This window comes from Seriola lalandi, unplaced genomic scaffold (assembly GCF_002814215.2).
Source record: "Seriola lalandi dorsalis isolate HSWRI2012SDOR001 ecotype SW California unplaced genomic scaffold, Sedor1 jcf7180002054917, whole genome shotgun sequence".
NCBI lineage: Eukaryota > Metazoa > Chordata > Actinopteri > Carangiformes > Carangidae > Seriola > Seriola lalandi.
This window is the reverse complement of record NW_019525469.1, coordinates 728,987-753,513: the sequence shown is the minus strand read 5'-3', so window position 1 is coordinate 753,513 and position 24,527 is coordinate 728,987. Positions and strand designations below refer to the sequence as shown.

The window sequence follows — 24,527 nt, the reverse complement described above, 5'->3', positions numbered from 1 at the left end:
CATATTGAAGCTATTCCTGTTTAATCCCACTACAGATCAAATGAATCATCACAATACACTGCTGTCCAAATCCTAATGGTGCTCACTGTGTGTGTGTCTCTCCAACCATCAGTGATGAAACATGTTGTGTGCCACCACATCATTCATATCTGTCACTTACTGTCACTCACCAACAAGGGATTACTTGTTATTATTAAAGGAGCTATTTGTAAGTTTTGCTATTGCTAAATATCTGGCATATCAGCATTAACAGTAGTATATTCATTAGCTAATCTGGCTAATGTTAATGACTTATGTTGTTTGTTATTAAAGGGGCTATTTGTAAGGGATCTTTAAGTCTTATCCTCAGTCTTTTATTTCATCACTATTACACTGCACTGAATTAGCATCAATGTATGCAGTCATAAAATGCATAGTTAAAACCTTTGTGCAGGTTTTTATTTTAAGCCAGAAACATTAAAAAAGTCAGCTAACAATACTAACAAAAACAGTTACTGCCTTACAATGAAAAATCTGCTTCTGTCTGAAACTGAGGACCAATTACTTCAAAAATTACTCTGAATTTAAAATGGTAAATGTGTAAACTGCTCCTGTTCTGTGCTGTGCTGTGCTGTGCTGTGCTAAGCTTGACAGGCATAGCAGTAGTAACTAAGGAAGTGGCATATCCCAGACATAATGGACAAAAACACAAAAATAGGATTAAGGAATTAGGTGCAGAGAGAGAATGAGAGCGAGAAATGGGGGTTTGGTGACCATAGATAGTTCGGATGGATGGCAGAGAAATAGAGAAACAGAGACAGAGAGTTTCCATAGATAGCCCACAGATACAGTAGGTGAGAAAGAGGGAGAGAAAAGAGGGATGAGGGGGAGCAGATGTGGGCTTTAGTTCTGACTCTCTACTTCATTTTGGGATTCCATCCTGACCACAGCAGGCCTTTTATGACCGTTTAACCGGACCGGTCCGACCAATCAGCTGCAGGAGAGGTGGTCACATGCTGTTGTGACCTTCACAGAAAGGTTATAAAGTGAGGTGATGCTCTGTTAACTCACTTATTCTGTTCTTCTGCACATCCTCACCAACTACGCTGTGACAAAGACATTAAAACCACCACGAGATTCAGACCAGACCAGACCAGAGCAACCCGGCAGAGTGAGTACACAACCCTGATGATGCAGTTTTTTTGTGAATATCATATCATGTCTAAGGTTTACAACATGTACATCATCAAAACTAAATTTTTGTTGCAACTTTCAAACTCAAGTATGACTCTAAAGACTACAGTACCCATGAGTCTACTGTGGAGGAAACTCCATCCGGTAACATTGTTAAATGCACATTTGTTACAAAGGCATTTATAACTGGTCTTGTGGCCCTGACTTGTACAGGGGCCACATGTCAAAATATAGTTTAAAGTGCCTGAAAACTTGTTTTTTGGATTATAAAGCAGGTCTAGGTTCTATATTAATACTGTGTATCAAAGTGCTAAACCCTCAGAGAAATGCTCACACCCTGTATTCAGAAATAGAGGCTTAAAACGAGCCGTCGGGACTTATGCAACTTTGTGATGTCACAATAAAAGCAGTCACCACCCTCAGTCCCTGCCCACCTGGGCCCACCATCCAACCTTGCAGGATTTGGTTGTACTGAGTGTTTACCTGAAATCTGTTATATTTTTATTGGATCACTCCGAAAACAATCAGCCAATGAGAAGAGAGAGGCTCAGAGCCTCCTCTCTTCTGATGAAGAGACTTGATGGAAACATGGTGCTAACATGGTCATCATGGATGGAGAGTAAGAGGTGGTTGGATGGGCCCAGGATCCATTAATAATTAATAGGTTAACCTGGCTATAAAAATTTTTTTTTTTTTTTTTTACTGAATTATAATCTTCCAGAGTTGTGGATTTTTTTTGTCCTGATTATGAAAAGTAAGGATAAAGGACATCATCCTTTTTCCAATACCAAGTTAAGGCATGATCACACTCACAAAGAGCAACATCTGCTGTCTAACAACACGATCAGATGGTTATATTTACTGTTAGCATTTGTCCAGGCAGTTTCTATGTCGGTGCGACAACGTCTCAACTCAGGAATGGAAAGAAAATAATACAGGGGGAGACACATGGATCCTGTTGAGCTGATGTGGCAGCTGTTAACTCTGTCAGAAATCCTGAGTAATGTGTTGAGGTCGGCCAAACATTGTAAAAATGGCTGTCATGCCAATTTGTTGACATCATCATGTAGTTTAGGTCTGTGTTTAGGTTTTACAGCTAAATAAAGAAGGTGAATGATTGTTGGACAGTGAGATACTGGGGAAATGTGTTTTATATCAGTAATGATCTGGTGATATTTTACATTTTTGTTATTGTAAACAAACAAACAAACAAATCCCATGTGTGGACTCAAACCAACACTGAGTGTATCTAATAACAAGTACTGTGTGTCTGAGCCATGAAGCTCTACTGTTATCATTGTTACTATAAAGAGGAGGCTTATGGTGTTGTCAGTAGTCACTGTACTCCTTAGGGAAAGCACTTGATCACCAAGCATGTAAAAAACTTTAATCCAGACTCAAATTTGAAGGCAACGTGACCATAAAGATCCAGACTGAGCTCTGGTTGAATCTGTTGTTCTCCAGGATAGATTCAAGATCGATCAAGGCTGTTACTCAAGCTTGTTCTCTTCAGGGGTTTTCCATTGAGGTTGTTTGTAAAGACTGCTCTTAAAAAATATGATTGTTCTTCAGATCTGTATTTCAGAGGTTTCTTCTCTCATGTTTTTTCTTAACATTTGTTCTTCAAGTGCTTTTCAAATTAGTTCAATAGTCTTTGAAAATCACACTTTGCTGCTTTGTTCTTCAAACATGTTCTTTGAATCTCATGGGTCTTTTCTAAGATTGGTCCTCAAGATAGTTTATTAAGGTATATAATATGGTTCTTCAAGGCCAGGCTTTAGAGAACCTGTGTATCCATGTGTTCTTGTTCAGATGTCTCGGTTCCTGGATATGGCAGAGTTTGGAGAAGCTGGTTCTTACCTTCGTCTCACCAATCTGGAGCAGCTGGCAGCAAAGGCCCAGGCTTTTGATGGTACATACACACATTTAACACACACACTATTGTAATTATTTGCGTTTTTTAAATTAACATGAAAACTATGAGCTTATATGTGTCTATATGGGTGTACAAATATATTGAATAGAAATGTGTGTAATTCATTCGTTTCAGGTACGAAGCGTGTCTGGATGCCCGATGATGTTGAAGCTTACACTGAAGTGGAGATCAGAGAACTGAATGGAGACAAGACCACTGTGGAGACCAAGGACGGACGGGTGGGTTAGTTAGTCAGTCAGTCAGTTAATTTGTCATTTAATTACTCAGTTAGACTTGTTTTGTCAATTAATATGTCACACAACTCTTCACTTAACAGAGGTAACTACGTTAGGTTTCATTTGGTATGTAACAAAACATTGACTTTAAAGATCATGATGTCAGTGTATTGATCAAATGTAGGTCTAGTAGGTCTAGTTCACTCAGGTGTTGGGACATAGTAAATTCAGTCCTCATGTGGATTTGTTTTCTGGTGTTTTCTGAGTGTCCATTCAGTGCAAGACCTGGAAGCATTCACTGTTTTGCCTTTCAAAGTAAAAGACATGTAAAAAGTCAATACTAGCTGGGTCAAAATCCTCAGATGTCTTCTTTTTGCAAAAAGTTAGACTTTTATACTACAGCCTGTTAACACTGGCTTTTCTCCATCATTTTGAGAAAACATGAGCAAAAGCAGCAGCAGTTATGCAAGATGTAATGAATTTATAATAAGGGAACAGAGCAACGGAAATCGCCCCAACTTCTGTGACGTAATGTTCTTTTTCTTTTTTTGAGGTTTGTTGTTTGTTCGCAAACCACTACTCAATGTTTGGTTCCCAAACCTGTTGAAATGCAGGCCGGTTCTCCAAAGACACCCAGGCAGAAGTGGCTCTGCACCAGCACTCCTAAAGCTCTGAGAGGATCAACCTCAATGTTGTATGTGTGTGTGTTTCAGTTTCTGATCGTAAAAGAAGATGACCTCCAGCCCATGAACCCTCCTAAGTTTGACATGCTAGAGGACATGGCCATGTTGACTCATCTAAACGAGGCTTCAGTCCTCTTCAACCTGAGGAGGAGATACAGCATGTGGATGATCTATGTTAGTATCTATAAGTTGACCGTTTTATTTCAATGAAAAAAAAAATCTTTGCACATTGGAAACTGTTTTTATCAAACTTTCATTTCTAACTCTGTGTCTGTGTCAGACCTACTCGGGTCTGTTCTGTGTCACAGTTAACCCGTACAAGTGGCTGCCAGTTTACTCTGCTGAGGTAGTAACAGCCTACAAAGGGAGGCGTCGTGCAGACACCCCGCCCCACATCTACGCCATCGCTGACAACGCCTACTCTGACCTGCTGCAGAGTGAGTCCCCTTTAACCTCTGACCTCGTACATCAGCCACATACTGACTTCAACCTAATGACCATATTCTTAGAATTATCCCACATACTGTCAGATGTTTACTTCTTCTGCTGCTGTTCTTTCATGTGGCTTCATTTCCCTCCACAGATCGAGAGAACCAGTCGATGCTCATCACGTAAGTCAGAGCCACAGCTGCTGTAACATCACAGACTGTAAATTCTGCAATTTAGCCAATAAATGTAAAGTCGTACTTGAACGACACTAGATGCCAGACCTCCACATGTGATGTTATGAAATAATCATAGTTATTCACGTCATCTGTGTGCTTTGGTTTCTTTATGTGTCAACAGGGATGATGGGTGCAGGTGCTGTGATTTATTTTGATTTGGTGATAGGTGTGTTAAAGGTCCCATATAGTATAAACATAGATGTTTCATTCCACGTCTCATTCCACAGAGAAATGCACACAGCCTGTATTCAGAAACTGAGCCTTAAAATGACATGAAATCTGCTATATCACTCAGAAAACCAATCAGGAGGGAGGATCAGAGCCTCCTCTCTTCTGATTGGCTAACCGATCGTTTGTTACTAGAGCTCCAGAGAGAAGCCTGAGAGAGGAGATGTAAAGCTACATTGAGATGATTTTTGGTTATTAAAACCACAAAGAAATCTTCTTATAGATCAACACTTCAAATAAAACACAGGAGAAGAGGAAAATGTGGGACATTTTGATAACTTCTAACTTCTAACAGTACCTGAGTGAAATCTGGTCTCTTGTCTGTCAGTGGTGAGTCAGGTGCAGGGAAAACCGTCAATACCAAGAGGGTGATTCAGTACTTCGCCATCGTCGCTGCACTGGGAGAAAATGTGAAGAAGGGAGTAAGTCTTCTTCTCCACTTTTATTTATTAGCATCTTGTTGCTGCAGTGTGAAAACTAATGTTACTGTATGTTAGAAGACAGTGACACAATAACCTCCTTTCCTCTGTGTGTGTTCAGGGGTCTTTAGAGGACCAGATCATTGAGGCTAATCCGGCCATGGAGGCCTTCGGCAACGCTAAAACCATCCGCAATGACAACTCCTCTCGCTTTGTGAGTTTAATAAAGTCTTGCTGTAATCATTCTTCCTGAAATCCACATTTCTTAGCAAAAATCTGTTCACCTGAAGTTTATTGGAGGCGAAAAAAACTGTAACCTGTTGTTTAAGTTTGCATGGTATTGTGTTATATTGAGTGTGGGTCTGTGTTTGTGCGTCTCAGGGAAAGTTCATCAGAATTCACTTTGGGCCGACAGGGAAGCTGGCATCTGCTGACATCGACATCTGTGAGTGTGTTTGTGTCAATAAACTACAACAGCTCTAATGACAGCTAATAACTCAACAGCTAATAATGACTTTTTTGTGATAAAGCAGCAAATCTCAAATTACATCTGTATTTTAAAAATAGATGGGTCATGTAAGTGGCCACTCATTCATTCATTCATTCATTCATTCATTCATTCATTCATTCATACAGGACAACAGACTGTTGTGTTGGTGAAGTTGTAGAGTTGTGTGTATTTATGTGTGTCTTTTATCAGATCTTTTAGAGAAGTCCAGAGTTGTTTTCCAGCAGCCAGGAGAGAGAAGCTATCACATCTACTACCAGATCCTGTCCAGTCACAAGCCAGAACTGCAGGGTAACCCCACCTATAACTGATGTTATTACTGTTTATATTAATACTGATGTTATTATTATATAAACACTCACACACAACTACAAATGAATTCTAATCTTAGTTGGAATCATATTACTTAGATTATAATTCAGATGTTAAAACTACAGTTTCTTCTCTCGTTAACATTTTAACATTTTTTGCAGCTGGGATTATTGGTTATAGCTACTCTGAAGGTTAACCAGGATGATTAAGAAATATTATTTAATGCTGTTATTTCTGTGGTTGTCTGTGTTGCAGACATGTTGTTGGTGACCACCAACCCCTACGACTACCACTTCTGCTCTCAGGGTGTGACCAAAGTGGAGAGCATCAATGACGGAGAGGAGCTGAAGCTCACTGACGTAAGAAACACACTCATCCCTGAAAGACACATGGTGTTCTGATGTCATACCATTTTTTTAATCTGTGTCTGTGTGTGCTTGTGTAGCATGCCATGGACACGCTGGGCTTCACGCCCGAGGAGAAGTATGGCTGCTATAAGATTGTTGGGGCCATCATGCACTTTGGAAACATGAGGTTCAAGAAGAAACAGAGAGAGGAGCAAGCTGAGGCCGACGGCACAGAGAGTAAGACACACCTTTAGTTATAACATGTAATCTACTCAAATAAAATGTCATCTATTATAACTTTTAAGCTAGCCACAACCACAACACATGACTCATTAACAACTGCTTCGACTTGAGTTTACAATGATGCCAGTAATGATCCATTGTTGTGTGGATAAGAAATTCCCAAACAGAGAAACACATCTGTCTGAAATTGATACTTCTTATCTTATCAGCTTCCTCACACACTTATATATGATTCTGCATACACACATACACACATGCATACATACAAGTATATAAATTTGTTTTTATCTGTCCTGTTATTTTTGTCCTCACTCTGTTTTATCAACTCATTTGTTTGGTTGTTTTATCAAGCATTAAAAAGCCTAATCAGGGGCAGCAGCTGCAAATTAGATTCAGCTTGACGCCCTATACATGTGTTGCATTGTGTATCTGTATGTAACAATGTTTATCTGTATGGTCTGTAAATAAATCTTAAAAGTGGTACAGGCTGCCCATGATAGAGACATGGTTCTCATGTTATTGGGCGGGAATACAACATTATACAGAGATGCTTTACTTCCAAAACCTGTTCAATAGATCAGAGTTTTCAAACCCTGCTGGTATATTAACACAGCAACAACTGGGAGGAAAGTGAGGAAACAGTTCTATCAGGGACATACATATATAACAGCATCGTCTGCATACATCTTAAAGAAAACAGCTCCATGATTTGATTCTTTTTCATCAATCAAATATAAACTGAAGAAAAGTGGAAAATACATTAAAAATACCTTTCATTTCTTTACCTATACTATAACTAAAGTTTTATCTCACTTTTCTGTTTTAAATATCAAATTAAGTTCCTATACCTTAGAATTCCTACTGCAAACAACCTCTACATCACCCATTACAACTGTTGAATGTTGGATATGATATGGTGTAACATATTATATTGTGTACGTGTATGAAATGTTTTGTGTGTGTTTAGGTGTTGATAAGGCAGCCTATCTGATGGGTATTAGCTCTGCTGACTTGCTGAAAGGCCTCCTGAATCCCCGCGTCAAAGTTGGACATGAGTTAATTGTGAAAGGACAGACAGTAGAACAGGTAACCAATTAATTCATCAATCAAGCAACCATTCTTTTTCTGTATTCAAGCATATTAACTGTCAAAACTGTCAATGAACCTAAAACTGGCCATTTTATGTGTGTGTGTGTGTGTGTAGGTTAACTATGCAGTAGCAGCCCTGGCCAAAGCCACCTACGATCGTATGTTTAAGTGGTTGGTGAGTCGTATCAACTTGTCTTTATACACGGCTCTGCCTCGTCAGTACTTCATCGGAGTCCTCGACATCGCTGGCTTTGAGATCTTTGAGGTAAAAAGGAAAGAAGGTCAGAGACATCTGGTCAAGATCCAGACATTTCCTAACATACCAAATATCAAAAGATGTAGAATAATGTACCAAACACCTCACTGTCTCATACACATGTAGCTTGTTTATCGGACATGTGTAGAAAGAGTTAACCATGAACTCATAGTGGGGCTGACTACAGGATTGATGTCTGACAGCTTGTTTGCCACCAACCACAACATATAAATCAGACAGACTTCGTGCAGCTAGGCCAGATGTTGCAAGTTGGAACCAGTGTGATCTTGGCTGCAGCTCTGTCTATGATACACAACTATGAAACTGTTTCTGTCTTTCTGCAGTTCAATAACTTTGAGCAGCTGTGTATCAACTTCACCAACGAGAAGCTGCAGCAGTATTTCAACCACCACATGTTCATCCTGGAGCAGGAGGAGTACAAGACAGAGGGGATAGAGTGGACCTTCATAGACTTCGGTTTGGACTTACAGGCCTGCATAGACCTCATAGAGAAGGTGTGTTTGTGTGGAGTCTGCTCACACAGGAATACTATGGGATGATTAATTGGCTGTCTCACTGTTCTCCAAGATGAAAAATTGTATTTGATATAAAAATACAACAAGATAATCAATGATTCTGTGTGCAGCCAATGGGTATTCTGTCCATCATGGAAGAGGAGTGTATGTTCCCCAAGGCCACGGACCACAGCTTTAAAACCAAACTCTATGACAACCATCTGGGGAAGTCGCTGAACTTCCAGAGGCCAAGGCCAGACAAGAAGCGTAAATACGAGACTCACTTTGAAGTGGTTCACTATGCTGGAGTGGTGGGTATTAGCTCGTATCATTCCTTTGCTGGTCCTGCTCATGTTTGAGTTTCTTTGTGCAGTCAGGCACCAACTAAAATTGACTAATATTTATTACAGATGAATTGATTTCCACAAATTTTCTTGCTGAGACGTAAGTCATTTAATATTTGGTGTATTTTTATGGTCATATTTTTGGGCAGTTTTTTTGGTTTTTAAAATTTAGAAAAGTTTGTGGTTCTCACTTTAGGCAACAAAAACAGTTATTTCTGATTCATCTTTGTTTGAATGAAGAAACCTTTGTACATGTAAATCTGTGTGTCGTCTGCATAAATATGATAAGATATTATGTTGTTTCCATAATCCTAGCCAGTAGATCCTAAATGGGGACTTCATGAGATTGGTGCTCACTAACACAAAAGAGACTACAGGATAGGACAGCAGGACTGAAAAAAAAAATTTCTCTGTGCAGAGTCAAATCTTTAGAACCTCTTGGAGAACAAGGAATTTAAAAAAAATGATTTCATCGCAGGTGCCATACAACATCACAGGCTGGCTGGATAAGAACAGAGATCCTCTGAATGAGACGGTTGTGGCCCTGTTCCAGAAATCTTCCAACAAACTGATGGCTGGACTTTTTGAGAACTACATCAGCTCTGAGATGGGTAACTAGACAAAGAGACAGTATTCAGTAGTTTCATATAGTGTCACAAATAAATAGAATCTAGAGGCTCCAAATTGAAATAAACCTGCATACCTTAAATGAAAATCACATGAGAAAGAAGTGAGTGTGGTGACTCTGTGTATGTTATGAAAACAAGGGTTGTTTGTGATGCTGTTTCAGCCAGTGATCCGAAGGCTGAAACCAAACACAGGAAAAGGAAAGCAGCGTCCTTCCAGACAGTTTCACAGCTACACAAGGTGAGTTGGACCTTTCCTACCTGTTATTCAGGATCAAAATAAAGTGATCAAGAAGGAGATTGAAAAACAAAAAACAAATACTGTTTCCATCACTGGTAGAACACAGCCAAAAACAGAGTATACTTACTACTGAGTACAACAAGCTTGGGTTATGGTTCTTGCTGCCATCTCTTTCACTTAGAGAAAGCAGCAACACCCTCGACTGACTGTGATTGGCTGAGGCTCTTGACACACCAAACAGACATCTCCAACTCTTTGTCTTGTTTGAATACAGGAGAATCTAAACAAGCTGATGGCTAACCTCCGCAGCACTCAGCCTCATTTTGTCCGCTGCATCATCCCTAATGAGACAAAGAATCCAGGTAACCCAGCTACAGCAGGACTAAACATCTGTAGCCTCACTAGCAGCCCTGCATGTATTTAATGTTCATCATACACCAGGAAACTAAATGAAAACTGGAATGACAACTTTCCATATTGTAGATTCTTCCCCCTTTCCTTGCCTGTTGATTGTTTTGTGAATAAAATGTATGAAAAGAGTTTTTAAAAAACTGTTGAAGAAGTTTCAAGTGCCCCTGTCTGATTTCCAGGTGTGATGGATAACTTTCTGGTCCTACACCAGTTGAGGTGTAACGGAGTCCTCGAGGGTATCAGGATTTGCAGGAAGGGCTTTCCAAACCGTATCCTGTACGCTGAGTTCAAACAGCGGTGAGTCCAAAACCTAAGCACACACAGAAACACTACTTCATGTTTTAGTTGATGTACTGATCCCGGCTTTAATGCCTCAGGTGGAGCCTGAGCAGCAGCCACAGTCCTGGTTTTCTAACCTGCTACTCTTCAGTGATCCATGTGAACTTGTTTCTGTTTTCTCAGTTATCGTATCTTGAATCCTTCTGCGATTCCGGAGGATTCGTTTGTGGACAGCAGGAAGGCTGTGGAGAAGCTGCTGGGCTCTCTGGACATAGACCACACCCAGTACAAGTTCGGACACTCAAAGGTACAACACACATACTGCAGTTCCTACAACTTACTTCTGCTCCCAGAGTTAAGATGGTGATTAAACATGATTTTCTTCATCTCCACTCCATCCTACTCAGGTCTTTTTTAAGGCGGGTCTGTTGGGTCAACTGGAGGACATGAGGGACGCCCGTCTGTCTCAGATCCTCACCACTGTCCAGGCCATGTGCAGAGGGAAGCTGATGAGGATGGAACGACAGAAGATGATGCTGCGAAGGTTAATATAATGAATAAAGGATAGGATGAATAAAGGATAAAATAAAAAATAACACTAAGAGAGTTTTGCATCCAGTTTATCTACTTAATTGTGCTTTCATGTGAGTTATTGTAATTTGCTAAAAATACTGATGTGCTCTTTAATTCTTCTCATCAGAGATGCTGTGATGGTAATCCAGTTCAACCTCAGAGCGTTCTTCTCTGTGAGGACTTGGCCATGGATGATGTTGTTCTATAAGCTCCGCCCCCTGCTCAGGAGTGCCCAGGTGGAGAAAGAACTGGCTGCTCTGAAAGAAGATTTCGCCAAACTGAAAGAGGCCTTCGACAGGTCTGTTACCTGCCTGTCAGTGGTGGACTGGCTGTTTGTATCTTCTTTGCAGTTTTTAGACATTTAGATGTTATTGTAAGTAGAAAATAAAATAACAGCAGTCTCCATGACAGAAGATGTCTCTGTTTTCTACTCCATGGTTTTTTTTATCTGTCTTTTTGGTTTGTTGTGTTTTTCTCCATCAGATCAGAGATGAAACGTCGGGAGGCAGAGGAGAAGCAGGTGGTTTTGGTTCAGGAGAAAAATGACCTGGCTCTGCAGCTCCAAGCTGTAAGTCACTTACCCGAACATGCACGTTGGGAAATCCTCTTTATCCTAGTTCCACCTGGTATTGACATCTGTCCTACATCTGGATTTTTTTTCTCATTCAGGAAAAACATGTTAGTTTACCCTGTAAATGCAGAGAGAAGATATTGCTATTGGTGTTCTATCAAATCTGCCAGACGACATTGGATGGTCTCCTCGCCTCTTAAGTAAAAAAAAAATAATAATCAGTCTTGCAGTCATTACTAATGAATCATTAGCATCTCCTGGAAAACTCCAAAAATACAGCCCCTAGACTGTGTTTGTTTGTTGCTCTGCAGTGTAAACCTTGTATCTCCAGGATTAATCTTTTTTTTATTGGTTAAGAAAATTCTCCCACTTTTTCACTTAAATGAACCTTTTAAAACCCAACCCCAAAAATTGAAAGTTTATGTTTTTTGCATCCTAATCATCTAGGAGCAGGACAACTTGGCGGACGCAGAGGACCGCTGCAATCAGCTGATTCAATCCAAAATCTCTCTGGAGTCGAAGCTGAAGGAGATGCAGGAGCGTCTGGAGGACGAGGAGGAGGTGAGCGCCACACTGACGTCCAAGAAACGGCAGCTGGAGGAAGAGGTGATGTCGCTGAAGAGAGACGTGGACGATCTGGAGATGACGCTGGCTAAAGTGGAGAAAGAGAGGCATGGAGTGGAGAACAAGGTGCGTCAGGTTGAAGAGCCTCAGTCTGGTGATAGTGAGAACAGATTAGTTTAAATAAGTTTTTATTTTTGTCCAGGTGAAGAACCTGTCTCAGGAGATGATTGTTCTGGATGAATCCATAGCGTCTCTGAGCAGGGAGAAAGCCGCGCTGCAGGAAGCTCACCAGCAGGCCCTGAATGACCTTCAGGCTCAGGAGGACAAAGTTAACATGCTGGCCAAGGCGAAAGCTCGACTCGAGCAGCAAGTGGACAGCGTAAGAAAAGATCTAAGTGTCCAAAGTTGAGCTGTATCGACAAACAGAAAGTATACTTACATTAAAATGATTCAGCTGCTTGTGCACATGATGGACTGGAACAATTTTAGAGAATGATTTGTTTTGTGTGATTTACATTTGTCTTGTAAGTCTACTAACATGTCTGTCTTTCTAAAAGATCTACTGTTGCCATAGAGACTAATAATAGATGCTGGATGCAGTTTGACTGGTGACAGATGGGTGAACTACAGGAAAAACCAACCTGTCCTGACTGTTGATATTCCCTCATTTGTTTTGATGATGGTGATGGATAGCAATCTCTAATGCACTCTTCCAAAATCTTTCCCTAAAATCTCCTGAGAACCCACTAGAATTTCCTACAGCACCACCTTTAGAAACCACCTACGGAACCTGTAGAATTTCCTCACTGGCCAAAAGAACCACCTCAAGGCCCCTAGAACCTTCTCATTAACCACAAGAACTAAGTAAACAACTTCTACAACCTCATCAAAGACCAAATAAACCATCTAAAGGGCATCCAGAACCTATTTAATTACCGCTCTAGCCCTCTAGTTACTGTTAAAAACCACAGGTAAGACCCCCAGAACCTCGTACAGGAAAACAAGAATCATCTACAGGGCCTCTAGAACCTCCTTAACATTCATTAAATAATGCTCAGATGGGTTACAAATTGAAGTAAGGTACAACCTTAAGTGTCTTATAAGGTTTTGGTACGCCACCAGAACAACTTTGGTGCTCCTTGGCGCAGGTTGTCCAAATTTTACAATCTAAAACTTTGTTCTATGAGTTTGTCAGTGATTTCTCACACCTTCTCATCTCTCTGTCCATGCAGGTGGAAGTTTCCTTGGAGCAGGAGAAGAAGGTCCGGGTGGATCTAGAACGAACAAAGCGGAAGCTGGAGGGGGATCTGAAGCTGTCCATGGATTCAGTGAGGGACCTGGAGAACCAGAAGGATGAGCTGGAGGAGAGACTGAAGAAGTAGGAAACACATCCAGAGCTTGTGGTTTTTATCTTGTATTGAACAAAAATGGTTGAATTTCTGCTTTCTCACAAATCAAGATTGTGAAACTAATCAGAAGTAATCACTGAATAATAACCAATATTAGTATTAATATAATCTCTATTGCACTTTCTCATTCCGTTTCGATTGTTTCTTCCTTTCTCTCACTGTCTGTCGTCACACCTCCCTAAAGAAAAGACTTTGAGTTGGGTCAGCTTCAGTCTAAAATGGAGGATGAGCAGAATTTGGTCACTCAGCTTCAGAAGAAGATCAAAGAGCTTCAGGTCAGTCAGGCAGATCCAGAACAGGACTTGTTTAGTTTCCTGATCCTCATCTCTGTCACTGCTACTGCTACAGGAGTGTGCTGTTGTGACTGCTCCCTCAGACTCGTATCGAGGAGCTGGAGGAGGCACTGGATGCTGAGCGGGCATGGCGCTCCAAAGCTGAGCGTCAAAGGAACGACATCGCCAGAGAGCTGGAGGAGCTGGGAGAGAAACTGGAGGAGGCAGGAGGAGCCTCTGCCGCTCAGATCGCTCTCAACAGGTCTTCATCACATTAAAGATACAGGGATTAATACTTATAGATTAACAATGAAATATATTACTCAACATTTATCAGCTATAGAACCAGGTATTCTTCTCAGGAGTGGGTGCAGATTTTCACCATAAAAATGATAAGCTGAGAATATCTCAACAGTGTGTTTTCAGTTTTTTTGAGCTGCCCTCAAATGGCAGCAGCAATCAGTTAATGCAACTTCCAGTTTTCCAGAAATGATTTCGACTGAGTCAGTGATTGGTCAACTAGAATTTGTAGATTTTTTTTTTTTATCCATTTCCAAGAACCTTTTGAACAAAAGTAGAAATACTCTGTGAAAACTTTGGGACCTCTGGGGCTGTGTAGAATCATCTTTCAGGGAAACCTAATGGCCTCAGTGTGTTTCAGTGTGCCCAACATATGCCTGGGTCTTCAGCCCGAGTCTGGCCTACATCTGGGTGGAGTCCAGCTGTTATCTTGCGATATTGGCTGACAGCCAAAAGATTTTCTGTGTGTCCACTAGGATTGGTCCAGATGTTGAAGTAGCATCTTACAATCATGCTGTATATGGGCCAGATTCTGGCAGTGGAACTGGGCGTATACTGGGCCAGAAGAGACCAAGCATGTGGCCCAAGTATGGGCCAGATTTATTTTACTATCTGGGTCTAACAGTGTCTACTTGTGTCTCATTTGATGTGAACTGTTGAGTGCACTTTGAATTCCTTAAAGGAGAGGCTGTCTGAAACCACTTTGTTATCCCCGTTTGAACGAATGCTTCTGTTTGCAGACCTGTTTTTTTGTCTGAAGCGTACCCTTTGACTACAAACTGTAACTAACTTCATATCAAACAGGAAGCGAGAGGCAGATTTCCTGAAGATGCGTCGGGATCTGGAGGAGGCAGGGCTTCACCACGAGGCAATGGCTGCCACTCTGAGGAAGAAGCACTCGGACACGGTGGCAGAACTCAGCGAGCAGATCGACGCTCTGCAAAGAGCCAAACAGAAACTGGAGAAAGAGAAGACAGAGTTCAGGCTGGAGGCCGACGACCTGGCCACAAATGTGGAGCAGCTGTCCAGGGCCAAGGTACAAACTACACCAGGAGCAATAGTTTTACCAACATCAGCTTACTCATCATGTTGAGTTCTACTGAGCCTGTTGCATAATGGGAAACATAGGATCCAGAGTTTTTGGAGTTTGACACACTCTAGGGACTAAGAGCAGAGAAATCTCAGCCTCCGAAGCGTTGTTTGTGACAACTCATTTGTACCCTGAGTTTATGAAGTGCAGTATGAAATCTCTGGAGTACTTTAAACCACAGAAGTAAACCCTCTACCAGAGCAGACCTACATATATTCTAAAAGATCCAAAGCTGAAATATTTTCTACAGTCCAGCTAAGAAAAAGCACATCATGAGTTGAACAGGCCTACGGACAGTAACTCAGACTCTGAACATAGATGATCAGGACAGGCCAAGATAACTTCAGCTTTCCTCCAGGACCTACTTATTATGGAGTTGAATGTGACTCCGTCCAGAAACTATCATATAGTGTATATCATAATGTATATAAATCTGTTATGAATCTTCAGTCTCCAAGCTGAAACAACCCTAATGACATTTTAGTTTCAGAATGCCTTGGCCCAGATTCTATCATCAGTATGTAAATTATAATTTATTATCTGAGTGTGTGTTTGTGGGCTTAGGCATTCTCTGGTGATGGTTGAGGTAGCGGTAAAGGAATGCATTATGCATATGTGTGTGTGTGTGTGTGTGTGTGTGTGTGTCTGTGTGTGTGTGTAGGGAGCTGTGGAGAAGATGTGCAGGGTTTATGAGGACCAGCTGAACGAGAGCAGGAGCAGAGCTGAAGAGCTGCAGAGACAACTGACTGAAGTCTCTGCTCAGAAAGCACGAGCCCTGACTGAGACTGGTACAACACACACACATACACACACACACATATATATATATATATATATATATATGTGTGTGTGTATAATATAACTATCATGACATTATACTATAGAATAATAATCTCAAAAGAGAATATTTGGAGCTTCACGGACAAAAAATTTCAAGAGCTTTCAGACAAATGATATGGATAGAAGATATGGACAGAGCCTGTATTTTCTCTTAATTCTTGGTTGATAAACACACTGATTTCTGACAGAGGGTCTAATGCAGGAGGCTGAACTTACGCTGACGTCTTTCTTCTCTCTCTTTGTTCTTCCAGCTGAGTACAGCCGTCGTCTGGAGGAGCGGGACACTATGATTGGTCAGCTCCAGCGCTCTAAGGCGGGGTTTTGCCAGAACTCTGATGATCTGAAGAGACAGCTGGAGGAGGAGAGCAAAGTAACACTCAAACCTTTTTACTCTGATCCATCATTTGTATATAGGACTCATGACCATTCTTACAAATTTACTTAGATCTAAATTAGCTAATTTCTGTCCCTCCTTGATGAAGGTGTGTTAAATAGAAGGATCTGTGGATAAGAGCATCAGGTATGTGGTTCAAAGTGACTGGATGTGTTGTTTGGCGTGTTTCAGGCTCGTGTAGCTCTTGCTCACGCAGTGCTGGCTTCCCGTCATGACTGCAGTCTGCTCAAAGAGCAGCTGGAGGAGGAGCAGGAGGCCAAAGCTGAACTGCAAAGGGAACTATCTAAAGCCAACAGTCAGGTGGTTCAGTGGAGGGCCAAGTATGAGACCGATGCTGTTCTGAGGATAGAGGAGCTGGAAGATGCAAAGTAAGATAATACTGCTACTACTGCTACCGCCTTCACCAGCTGCTCTGGATCACACTTCAGGAACCTTTTGTTGCTTCTAGTTCATTTCTTTTGCTTGTTGCATTTTGTTGCTTGCAGGAAGAAGTTAGTTGTCAAACTGCAGACTGTTGAAGAAGCTGTGGAGGTATCTCAGGCCAAATGTTCCTCATTGGAGAAAACCAAACAGCGTCTGCAGACAGAGATTGAAGACCTGGCGGTTGCACTGGAGCGCTCAAATGCTGCCGCTCTGGCTCTGGACAAGAAGCAACGCAACTTTGACAAGGTCTGTCAGCAACGCAACCCATAACCCTCAATATAGCTGTAAACAATGAAGGAAATTAATAACAAAACTCACCACCAGTAGATGGTGGCAATAAAAGCAGCTCAGAAACAAACACATGTACTGCTTTTTCCTTGTTTAATGCAGTTGCTGAGTGACTGGAAAGTGAAGTTTGAGGAGAGTCAGACAGAGCTGGAGGCGTCGCAGAGAGAGTCTCGCAGTCTGAGTACCGAGCTCTTCAAACTGAAGAACTGCTACGAAGAAGCTCTGGACCACCTGGAAACAGTTAAACGAGAAAACAGGAACCTACAAGGTACTCTGTCTCTCTCCTTCACCTATAGCAGCCACATGGATAACTAGGTTTGTGGACTTGGTCTAGGGTCAGGTCTTGAAACCAATGTGAGCTGCAAACCTACATATTCTACATTTCTTCCAACGTGTTAGCTGTAGGTTCACAAGTTTCATTCGAAAAACTCCCACTCCACACTGACACTTCATTGTGTGGAAGCAGGTATTTTTTAATGCTATAGCAAGTGTGTCCTGCTTTGTTTAGGATTTGGGTTCTTCCCCATCCTGAAATGATCCTCCTCAATATATATATATATATATATATAGCAATGAGATAGCATTATGTTATTATAGCATGTATGTAGTCAAATATTTGAGGAGTTAACCTGCAACCATTTAAGCACCAGTGTGTAAGATTTAGTGGCATCTAGTGATGAGGTTGCAGATTGCAACCAACTGAATACCCCTCCAATCCCCTCACCCCTCCCTTTCCAAGCTGTAGGAGAACACATGGTGGCCTTCAGATAATGTAAAAATGCAAAAGTGTGGCAGGCTAGCTTAAAAACTTTGCAGTTCATAGTAAACAAGTTTCTTAATAAACCAAAACCAGAGCAGCAATCAAAACAGAACTTTACACCATCTCATCGCTGAACTGAACTATAAGAAATAGTTTCACACTGTTTCAGAACGGACGACTGCAACACATCAGACCAGAGCAATGGTCTGTTTTCATTCTAACACAAGACTTGGTGATCCAGGCAGGCGTTTCCACAACACTTTGACTAACCTTGTGTATCTGACTTGATCCCAGTCTTCAAAGGTTTGGCTATAGCTTACATAACTGTTATGGACTAAAATGAATATTGATTGATTGAAAAATTGATTGAGCGAATGTGTTGATTCTAGAGGAGATCCTTGACCTGACTGATCAGCTCAGTCAAGGAGGGAAGACCATCCATGAGCTTGAGAGGATGAAGAAGATCCTTGATGTGGAGAAGAGCGACATCAGAGCAGCTCTGGAGGAAGCAGAGGTAACTGACTTGCCTGCTGTAGATACTGCATCTGTCAACCCTCCACCAGCTAGACAGTTAACTAAACCACTGTACCTGCCAACTCTCTTCCAACCAGGGTACTCTGGAGCACGAGGAGAGTAAGACTCTGAAATTTCAGATGGAGCTGCAGCAGATAAGGACTGAGATAGAGCGAAAGATTGCAGAGAGAGATGAAGAGATCGACAACCTCAGGTACCAAATATATAGAGTAACAGACTCAGTGTCTTAATGTCAGTAAAAGACCTGACAAGTCCAGGTACCAAATTTAAAACTGTATGAAATATCCTGCCCACCAGGCGAAGCCACCAGCGCTCCTTGGAGACCCTGCAGGCCAGTTTGGAGGCGGAGGTTCGTAGTCGCAGCGAGGCAGTTCGTCTGAGGAAGAAGATGGAGTCTGACCTGAACGAGATGGAGGTTCAGCTGGGACATGCTAACAAACAGGCAGCCGAGAGCCAGAGGGTCATCAGACACCTGCAGACACAGGTAATCTCAGATATTAAGAAAATAAACTCAAGGTTAGGGCAGCAAGGACAGATAAAAGATCTGACCTAAAATACTAAAATACAATCTGAACAATCACATTTGCCTTAGGGGAATTATTAATCTGCACTTTTTGCTGTTTTGTGATTGACGATTAATCAATCAATTGTGAAAATGATCAGCAGATTAATTGATGATTGAAATAATTAACAAAAATAACAACAAAGTCACGAGACACAGACAGTTGCACTGGTTTTTGCGTGTACATGTAATGTTTAGATTCTTTGTTTTCAGTGAGCTGAGGCTGGTGGGTTTCAGGGCTACATCTGACTTCAGGACATACAAAACATGATGATCAAATACCAGTAACACAATAAACTTAATTAGCATAAAAATGATTGATTTTGCCCTGCAAATTACATGACTCTAACAGATATGAACTGTTTATTGGGAAAATTTTACTATAGACAAAATTTTAACATCAGTGAAATTGTAGTATAACATGATTTGTATATAATTATAACCAGTAATGCATGATGTCCACTTTAGTTGACACATGATTAATTGTAATTTTCTGCTTGTACATAATCATTATTTGACAAATGTAACAATAATATTGTTCCTTGTTACTTGCTAGCACCACAATTTTTATCTGCTTGAGTCTTTCTATAGAAGCACCTGATAGATATTCCAAAGGTGTTTGGCATATCTGACATATGGTTGGTAATCTTAGATGTTGGATGTTTTCAGCTGCAATTACAGTTGTTTGCAACTAGGTTGCAGCCTATGGTGTTTTCAAGGGCTGTCCGCATACATACACATACACTCACCCACCTGTCACTCAATTATACATAACTTTAAGCCTTAATAAAAATTTTAACAGGTCAGTTATGTATAAAACTCACCCCCTGTACAGTTGTCATGAAGGAAGAAATTAGCTATACAGACCAAAAACTCATTGGAAGAACTGTAGTTTTTGGCTTCACTTTTCAGCCTCGAAAGGTTGATGCTTGGGCATACTCGACGTTTCGTCGGCCATCTTGGATGTTGGGGGTTTTTAGCTGCACTTTCATTTGCTTGCAACAAGGCGGCGGTCTATGGTAATTCCACCATCCAATCCCAGGCATATGCAAGACATTGGATTTTGAATAGCTGTCCAAGGTAGTGACCGCTACGTGTGAAAGGGTTAATTAGGTACAATTGTGAATGCAGGACATCTTCCACCACTGGGCCCCTGGTGTTTCTGGTAAGTTTAGGGATCAGAAAGAGTAAAATTCAAACACATGAAGCAGGAAGAATTATTAGCATCTGGCTGTTAACAGATTAATAAGAACAGCATAATGATGTAAAGATATTTCAGGGTTTGTCTGCCCCCAACTGGCATTTTTTAAAAATTCTATATCATTGCTTTTCATACTACGTGGCATGATATTTAATTCTTAAACTTTTTGTGTTCCAGGTTAAAGAGCAGCAGGTGGAGCTGGAAGATAAAGTCCAGTTGACCAATCAGCTGAGAGAACAGATCGTCCTGCTGGAGCGACGCTTATCTCTGATGACGGCTGAGGAGCAGGAGCTGCGTGGGATCCTCGAGCAGACCGACCACGCCCGCAGGATGGCTGAACATGAGCTGGTGGAGGTGGCAGAGAGAGTTAACCTGCTCACTACACAGGTATACACCCACACACACACACACACAGGCTGATTGCAGACTGACTGATTTACTTACTGATTGATCGACTGATTACCTGACTGATGTCCTGGTGTTGCAGAACTCAGGTCTGGTGAACCAGAAGAGGAAGATGGAGGCTGATCTGTCTCTGCTGACAGGAGAGGTGGACGAGGCGATGCAGGAGAGTCGCAGTGCTGAGGAGAAAGCCAAGAAGGCCATCACTGATGTCTGTACTGAGTCCTGACCTCTGACCTTTGACCTCTTTTATTTACTTCTTTTTGATTGTTTTCTTGTGTTTTGGGAGGAACAGAACAGTTTTTTGTTTTTTTAAAAAACCTTTTCTGCTGTTCCTCCCTTCTCTTCTCATCTGTTCTGCTTTTTGTTGGAAAGTTTGAAGTTGTGTTGCTGCTGTAAAGTCTATGTTTTTGGAGAACTTAAGTGAACTCTGTGCATATGTGTCTCTCCAGGCGGCTCTGATGGCGGAGGAGCTGAAGAAGGAGCAGGACAGCAGCAGCATGTTGGAGAGAATGAAGAAGAACATGGAGTCTACAGTAAAAGGTACAAAAACAACACACATAGTGGTAATAACTCCTCTGTTTAACACAGAGATCACCTGCTGGTCCTGCAGATCAATGATCTTTGTTTGTGCCTCTGACAGACCTGCAGGTCAAACTGGATGAGACGGAGCAGATCGCGCTGAAGGGAGGAAAGAAGCAGCTTCTTAAACTGGAGACAAGAGTGAGTGAAAACTTGACAACTGTTTCTGTTCTCGCTGTGTTAACATGGTTTCTCACTCCTTAGAAACAACATGCTGAGTAGAGCAGTAAGGTTAAAAGCTCTCATTCTCTGTCTCTCTGACAGTAGCTGCATTTCAGTCTCCTGATCCAGATTCAGCAGGTGTAAACAGGGTCAATAAAAAAGGTTTGTTGCTGTGTGTGCAGGTGAGGGAGCTGCAGACGGAGCTGATGGTTGAGCAGAAGAGGAGTGAGGAGTACCAGAAAGGGGTCCGCCGCTATGAGAGAAAAGTCAAAGAGCTGACGTACCAGGTCTGATAACCTCTCATCATTCAGTTGCTGCTTCTGTCCTCATCATACAGATGTTCTGTTGGTTCTCTGTGTTTATCATTGGTTCTCTTTGTGATCCTGCAGTCAGAGGAGGACAGGAAGACTCTGCTGAGGATGCAGGAGCTGATTGATAAGCTTCAGACCAAAGTCAAGAGCTATAAGAGACAAGCTGAGAACGCTGTGAGTGCTTATTATTGTAATGTTCTTGCATTAAAAGTAAAACAACAGAGGTCACAAACAGAAGCCAAAGTTGATTTTGAGTTTAAAGATTTGTTGTTGTTCCTCTGTTTGTCCCCCAGGAGGAGCAGGTGAGCTGCAGCACAGTGCGTTTCAGGAAAGTCCAACACGAGCTGGATGACGCCGAGGAGAGAGCCGACATCGCAGAGACGACAGTCAACAAGCTGCGGATTAGAACCCGTGAACAGACCAGCAAAGTTGCTGTGGTGAGTCACACTGTGCATTTTAATTCTGTAGCTCACATGAAATGTTTCTATCTAAAAGTGTTTCTAATCTGCTGATTGTGTTTTTCTGCAGATCGCTGAATGAAGCTCTCCTGCCTCTCCGTCAGTGGGTTTCTGATGTTTGATTGCTGTGTGTTTTTGGCTGATGTGTTGTATTGTTGCTGTATTGTCCAGGATCAGGGGGGGGACACTTGAATCTGCATCTACTCTGTGTAACCGTGTCATTATGTTTCTATATTTCTCCACTGTAAAGCACTGAAGTTAACTGGTTTGTAGAGGAAGTGTTGAAGGTAGCAAGTATGTACAAGAGCTGAGTGAACAGGTTTGTAGAACTGAATAGTCTCATGCAACATGTCAGTCAGTCACTACCTGCAAACTTTGTCACACAGTACTCAAAGTGAGTTTGCTGCACTGTGTAAGGTTGTAATGCTTTAGTTTGGTGATATATAAAGACTAGTAGTAAGACTAGTGAGTGAGAGAAGGCGTCAGTGTCAGACGCGTAGTGTGAGGCTGTGGCTAATTTTTGGAAGTAATCTATACCAGTGCATACCTGGTGACAGTCTCAGCAGAAAGTATTCACTTGGTTTTTTTTTTTTGTTTTGTTTACCTCCCTGATTCCTCCTTTTTTAATCCTCAGTTTGAAAACTTTCCTGGTTGTTGGTGAAAATGGTGAGAAATGTGCATGTTTTGCTGAGAACAAAATAAGCTACAGACCAAGGGACAGCAAGTAATGTGTGACTGCAGGATTGACTGCAGCGGCATATCAACAAAGTCACTGAGTGGCTACTAGTGGCTACGTTTACATGTATTACATAAAGCACGTTATTAAAGGTGCTAATGTAAGTATTTGTTATTGCTACATAGCTAGCTAGCTATTGCTACGTTAGCATCAACAGCTGTTTACTTACCAGTCTAGAAGAGACATGAGTTCAGCATCAAACTTCATTCCTTTACTCAGCAGTAGCTGTCTCCAGAGGTGGAAAACAACAGCAATGTCAACAAAGTGGTAACTCTTGTTTTGCTTGTATTTCTTCATTTCTTTGCCGCCGAATATGGTTTTCTGCCCTCCGGGTGGCGCTACTTCCTCATCCTCTCCTGTTGGACTGATTGCAGACTCGACGCTAAAATGACACTAAAGCCTCTTGAAGTGCACATTGGTTTAATGAGATGGGACGGCCGGGGCTAGCTGGCTAGCATGCTAACTTCAGCAGATATTTCTGCAACACAATATGTAATCGTCTTTGTCATAACACCAAAACTGTTATTTCTTCACATTCTGTTGCTAATTAGTAAAATTTTTTGAATGTTTTAAACTTAAATACTTACATATAGCACCTTTAAACCTGCATTAAGTGATGTTTTTGATATTTGCATTCAACCAGATTACTCTGTGTGGTGTTAGAATGTCTCTTACTATTTTTAGTCTCTTAGATTTCAGCTACACATTGACTGCATCTCATAGAAAACAATAAGTAGCCAAAATATAAGTACATAAAAAAGCTCAGACAAGCCACGCCCAGCAGTGAACAGAAGACAGACACAGTCAGAGCAGCTGGTGAACATAGTGCAGCCTTTATCAGCTAAACAGCCAGATAAGAGGAGGAGCTGGTGGAAACCAAACAAAGAGCTAAAAGAGAGGGAACACTCAACTGAGATTCATCAGGTGACACAAACGGCACTCCACATGAATCATCATGTTGCTCTGTAACTGCTGGATGTACAAGTAGGAACCTGGTTGCTGAAAAGTTAGCCACAATACTTCCCTCCATCAAAATCACGGGTCATCACTTCAAACCATGTACCTGTATTCAGACTGTATATCTGATCTGAATATTGATGTGTGGGTTTTACTGTAGTCAGACATTTTGATTGAAATCTTCAGTGTAGTAAAAAAAATAAAAAAATAAAAACCCTGTTGGTGTTCTTTAATTTTATTGTGTATGCCTCAAAATACCTCAGCCTGTGACACACACACGCACAAACGTTTGTACTTATATTCTTGCGAGGATACTCATGGACAAAATGCATTCCTTGGACCCTTACCCTACCCTGACCATCACAACCAAATGCCCCTCACATTGACTTTAAACTGAACCTGGGACATGAGCCTGACTTGCTACTTACTTGGGCCCTAAAGGCATCTTGAGCACTGCTGTCAGCGGCTGTCTATGAATAAACAGGAAAAAACTCAGTCAAATTAGCAGGTATCTTTAACAAATATCATAATCCATGAAACATGACAACCGTCCTTCCACCGTCGCTGCGGTCTTACACACAAAAACTTTGAACAGAAAAAGGTAGATTTTGGCATTCAACACTTTATTCACAAACTAAAACCAATCAC

General features: G+C 41.4%; 1 protein-coding gene across 1 annotated transcript; it reads left to right on the top strand.

The window, feature by feature from the left end:
* The first annotated feature begins 1,080 nt into the window (after nt 1–1,080).
* Nucleotides 1,081–24,097, top strand: LOC111673376 (myosin-7B-like). The gene is made up of 46 exons (XM_023431144.2): nt 1,081–1,150; nt 2,986–3,085; nt 3,224–3,327; nt 4,038–4,181; nt 4,288–4,444; nt 4,591–4,618; nt 5,229–5,322; nt 5,441–5,533; nt 5,701–5,764; nt 6,020–6,118; nt 6,395–6,498; nt 6,585–6,723; nt 7,697–7,815; nt 7,934–8,083; nt 8,419–8,589; nt 8,721–8,900; nt 9,412–9,544; nt 9,724–9,800; nt 10,075–10,162; nt 10,391–10,508; nt 10,674–10,797; nt 10,898–11,034; nt 11,191–11,361; nt 11,547–11,631; nt 12,082–12,324; nt 12,401–12,577; nt 13,431–13,576; nt 13,792–13,882; nt 13,984–14,141; nt 14,984–15,215; nt 15,931–16,057; nt 16,361–16,479; nt 16,675–16,871; nt 16,989–17,172; nt 17,317–17,482; nt 18,364–18,488; nt 18,586–18,701; nt 18,806–18,992; nt 20,449–20,658; nt 20,759–20,884; nt 21,126–21,216; nt 21,317–21,396; nt 21,600–21,704; nt 21,807–21,902; nt 22,022–22,165; nt 22,257–24,097. Exons 2-46 carry the CDS (start codon nt 2,986–2,988, stop codon nt 22,266–22,268), a joined length of 5,811 nt encoding a protein of 1,936 aa, XP_023286912.1. The 5' UTR covers nt 1,081–1,150; the 3' UTR covers nt 22,269–24,097.
* The last annotated feature ends 430 nt before the right edge of the window (nt 24,098–24,527 follow it).

What these genes read in the sequence shown, in the direction of transcription:
- LOC111673376 (XM_023431144.2), top strand. Translation starts at nt 2,986, where the DNA reads ATGTCTCGGTTCCTGGATATGGCAGAGTTTGGAGAAGCTGGTTCTTAC. An exon ending in AAGGACAGACAGTAGAACAG is followed by an intron (nt 7,816 to 7,933) that starts GTAACCAATTAA and finishes GTGTGTGTGTAG; the next exon opens with GTTAACTATGCAGTAGCAGC. An exon ending in AGAAAACAGGAACCTACAAG is followed by an intron (nt 17,483 to 18,363) that starts GTACTCTGTCTC and finishes TGTTGATTCTAG; the next exon opens with AGGAGATCCTTGACCTGACT.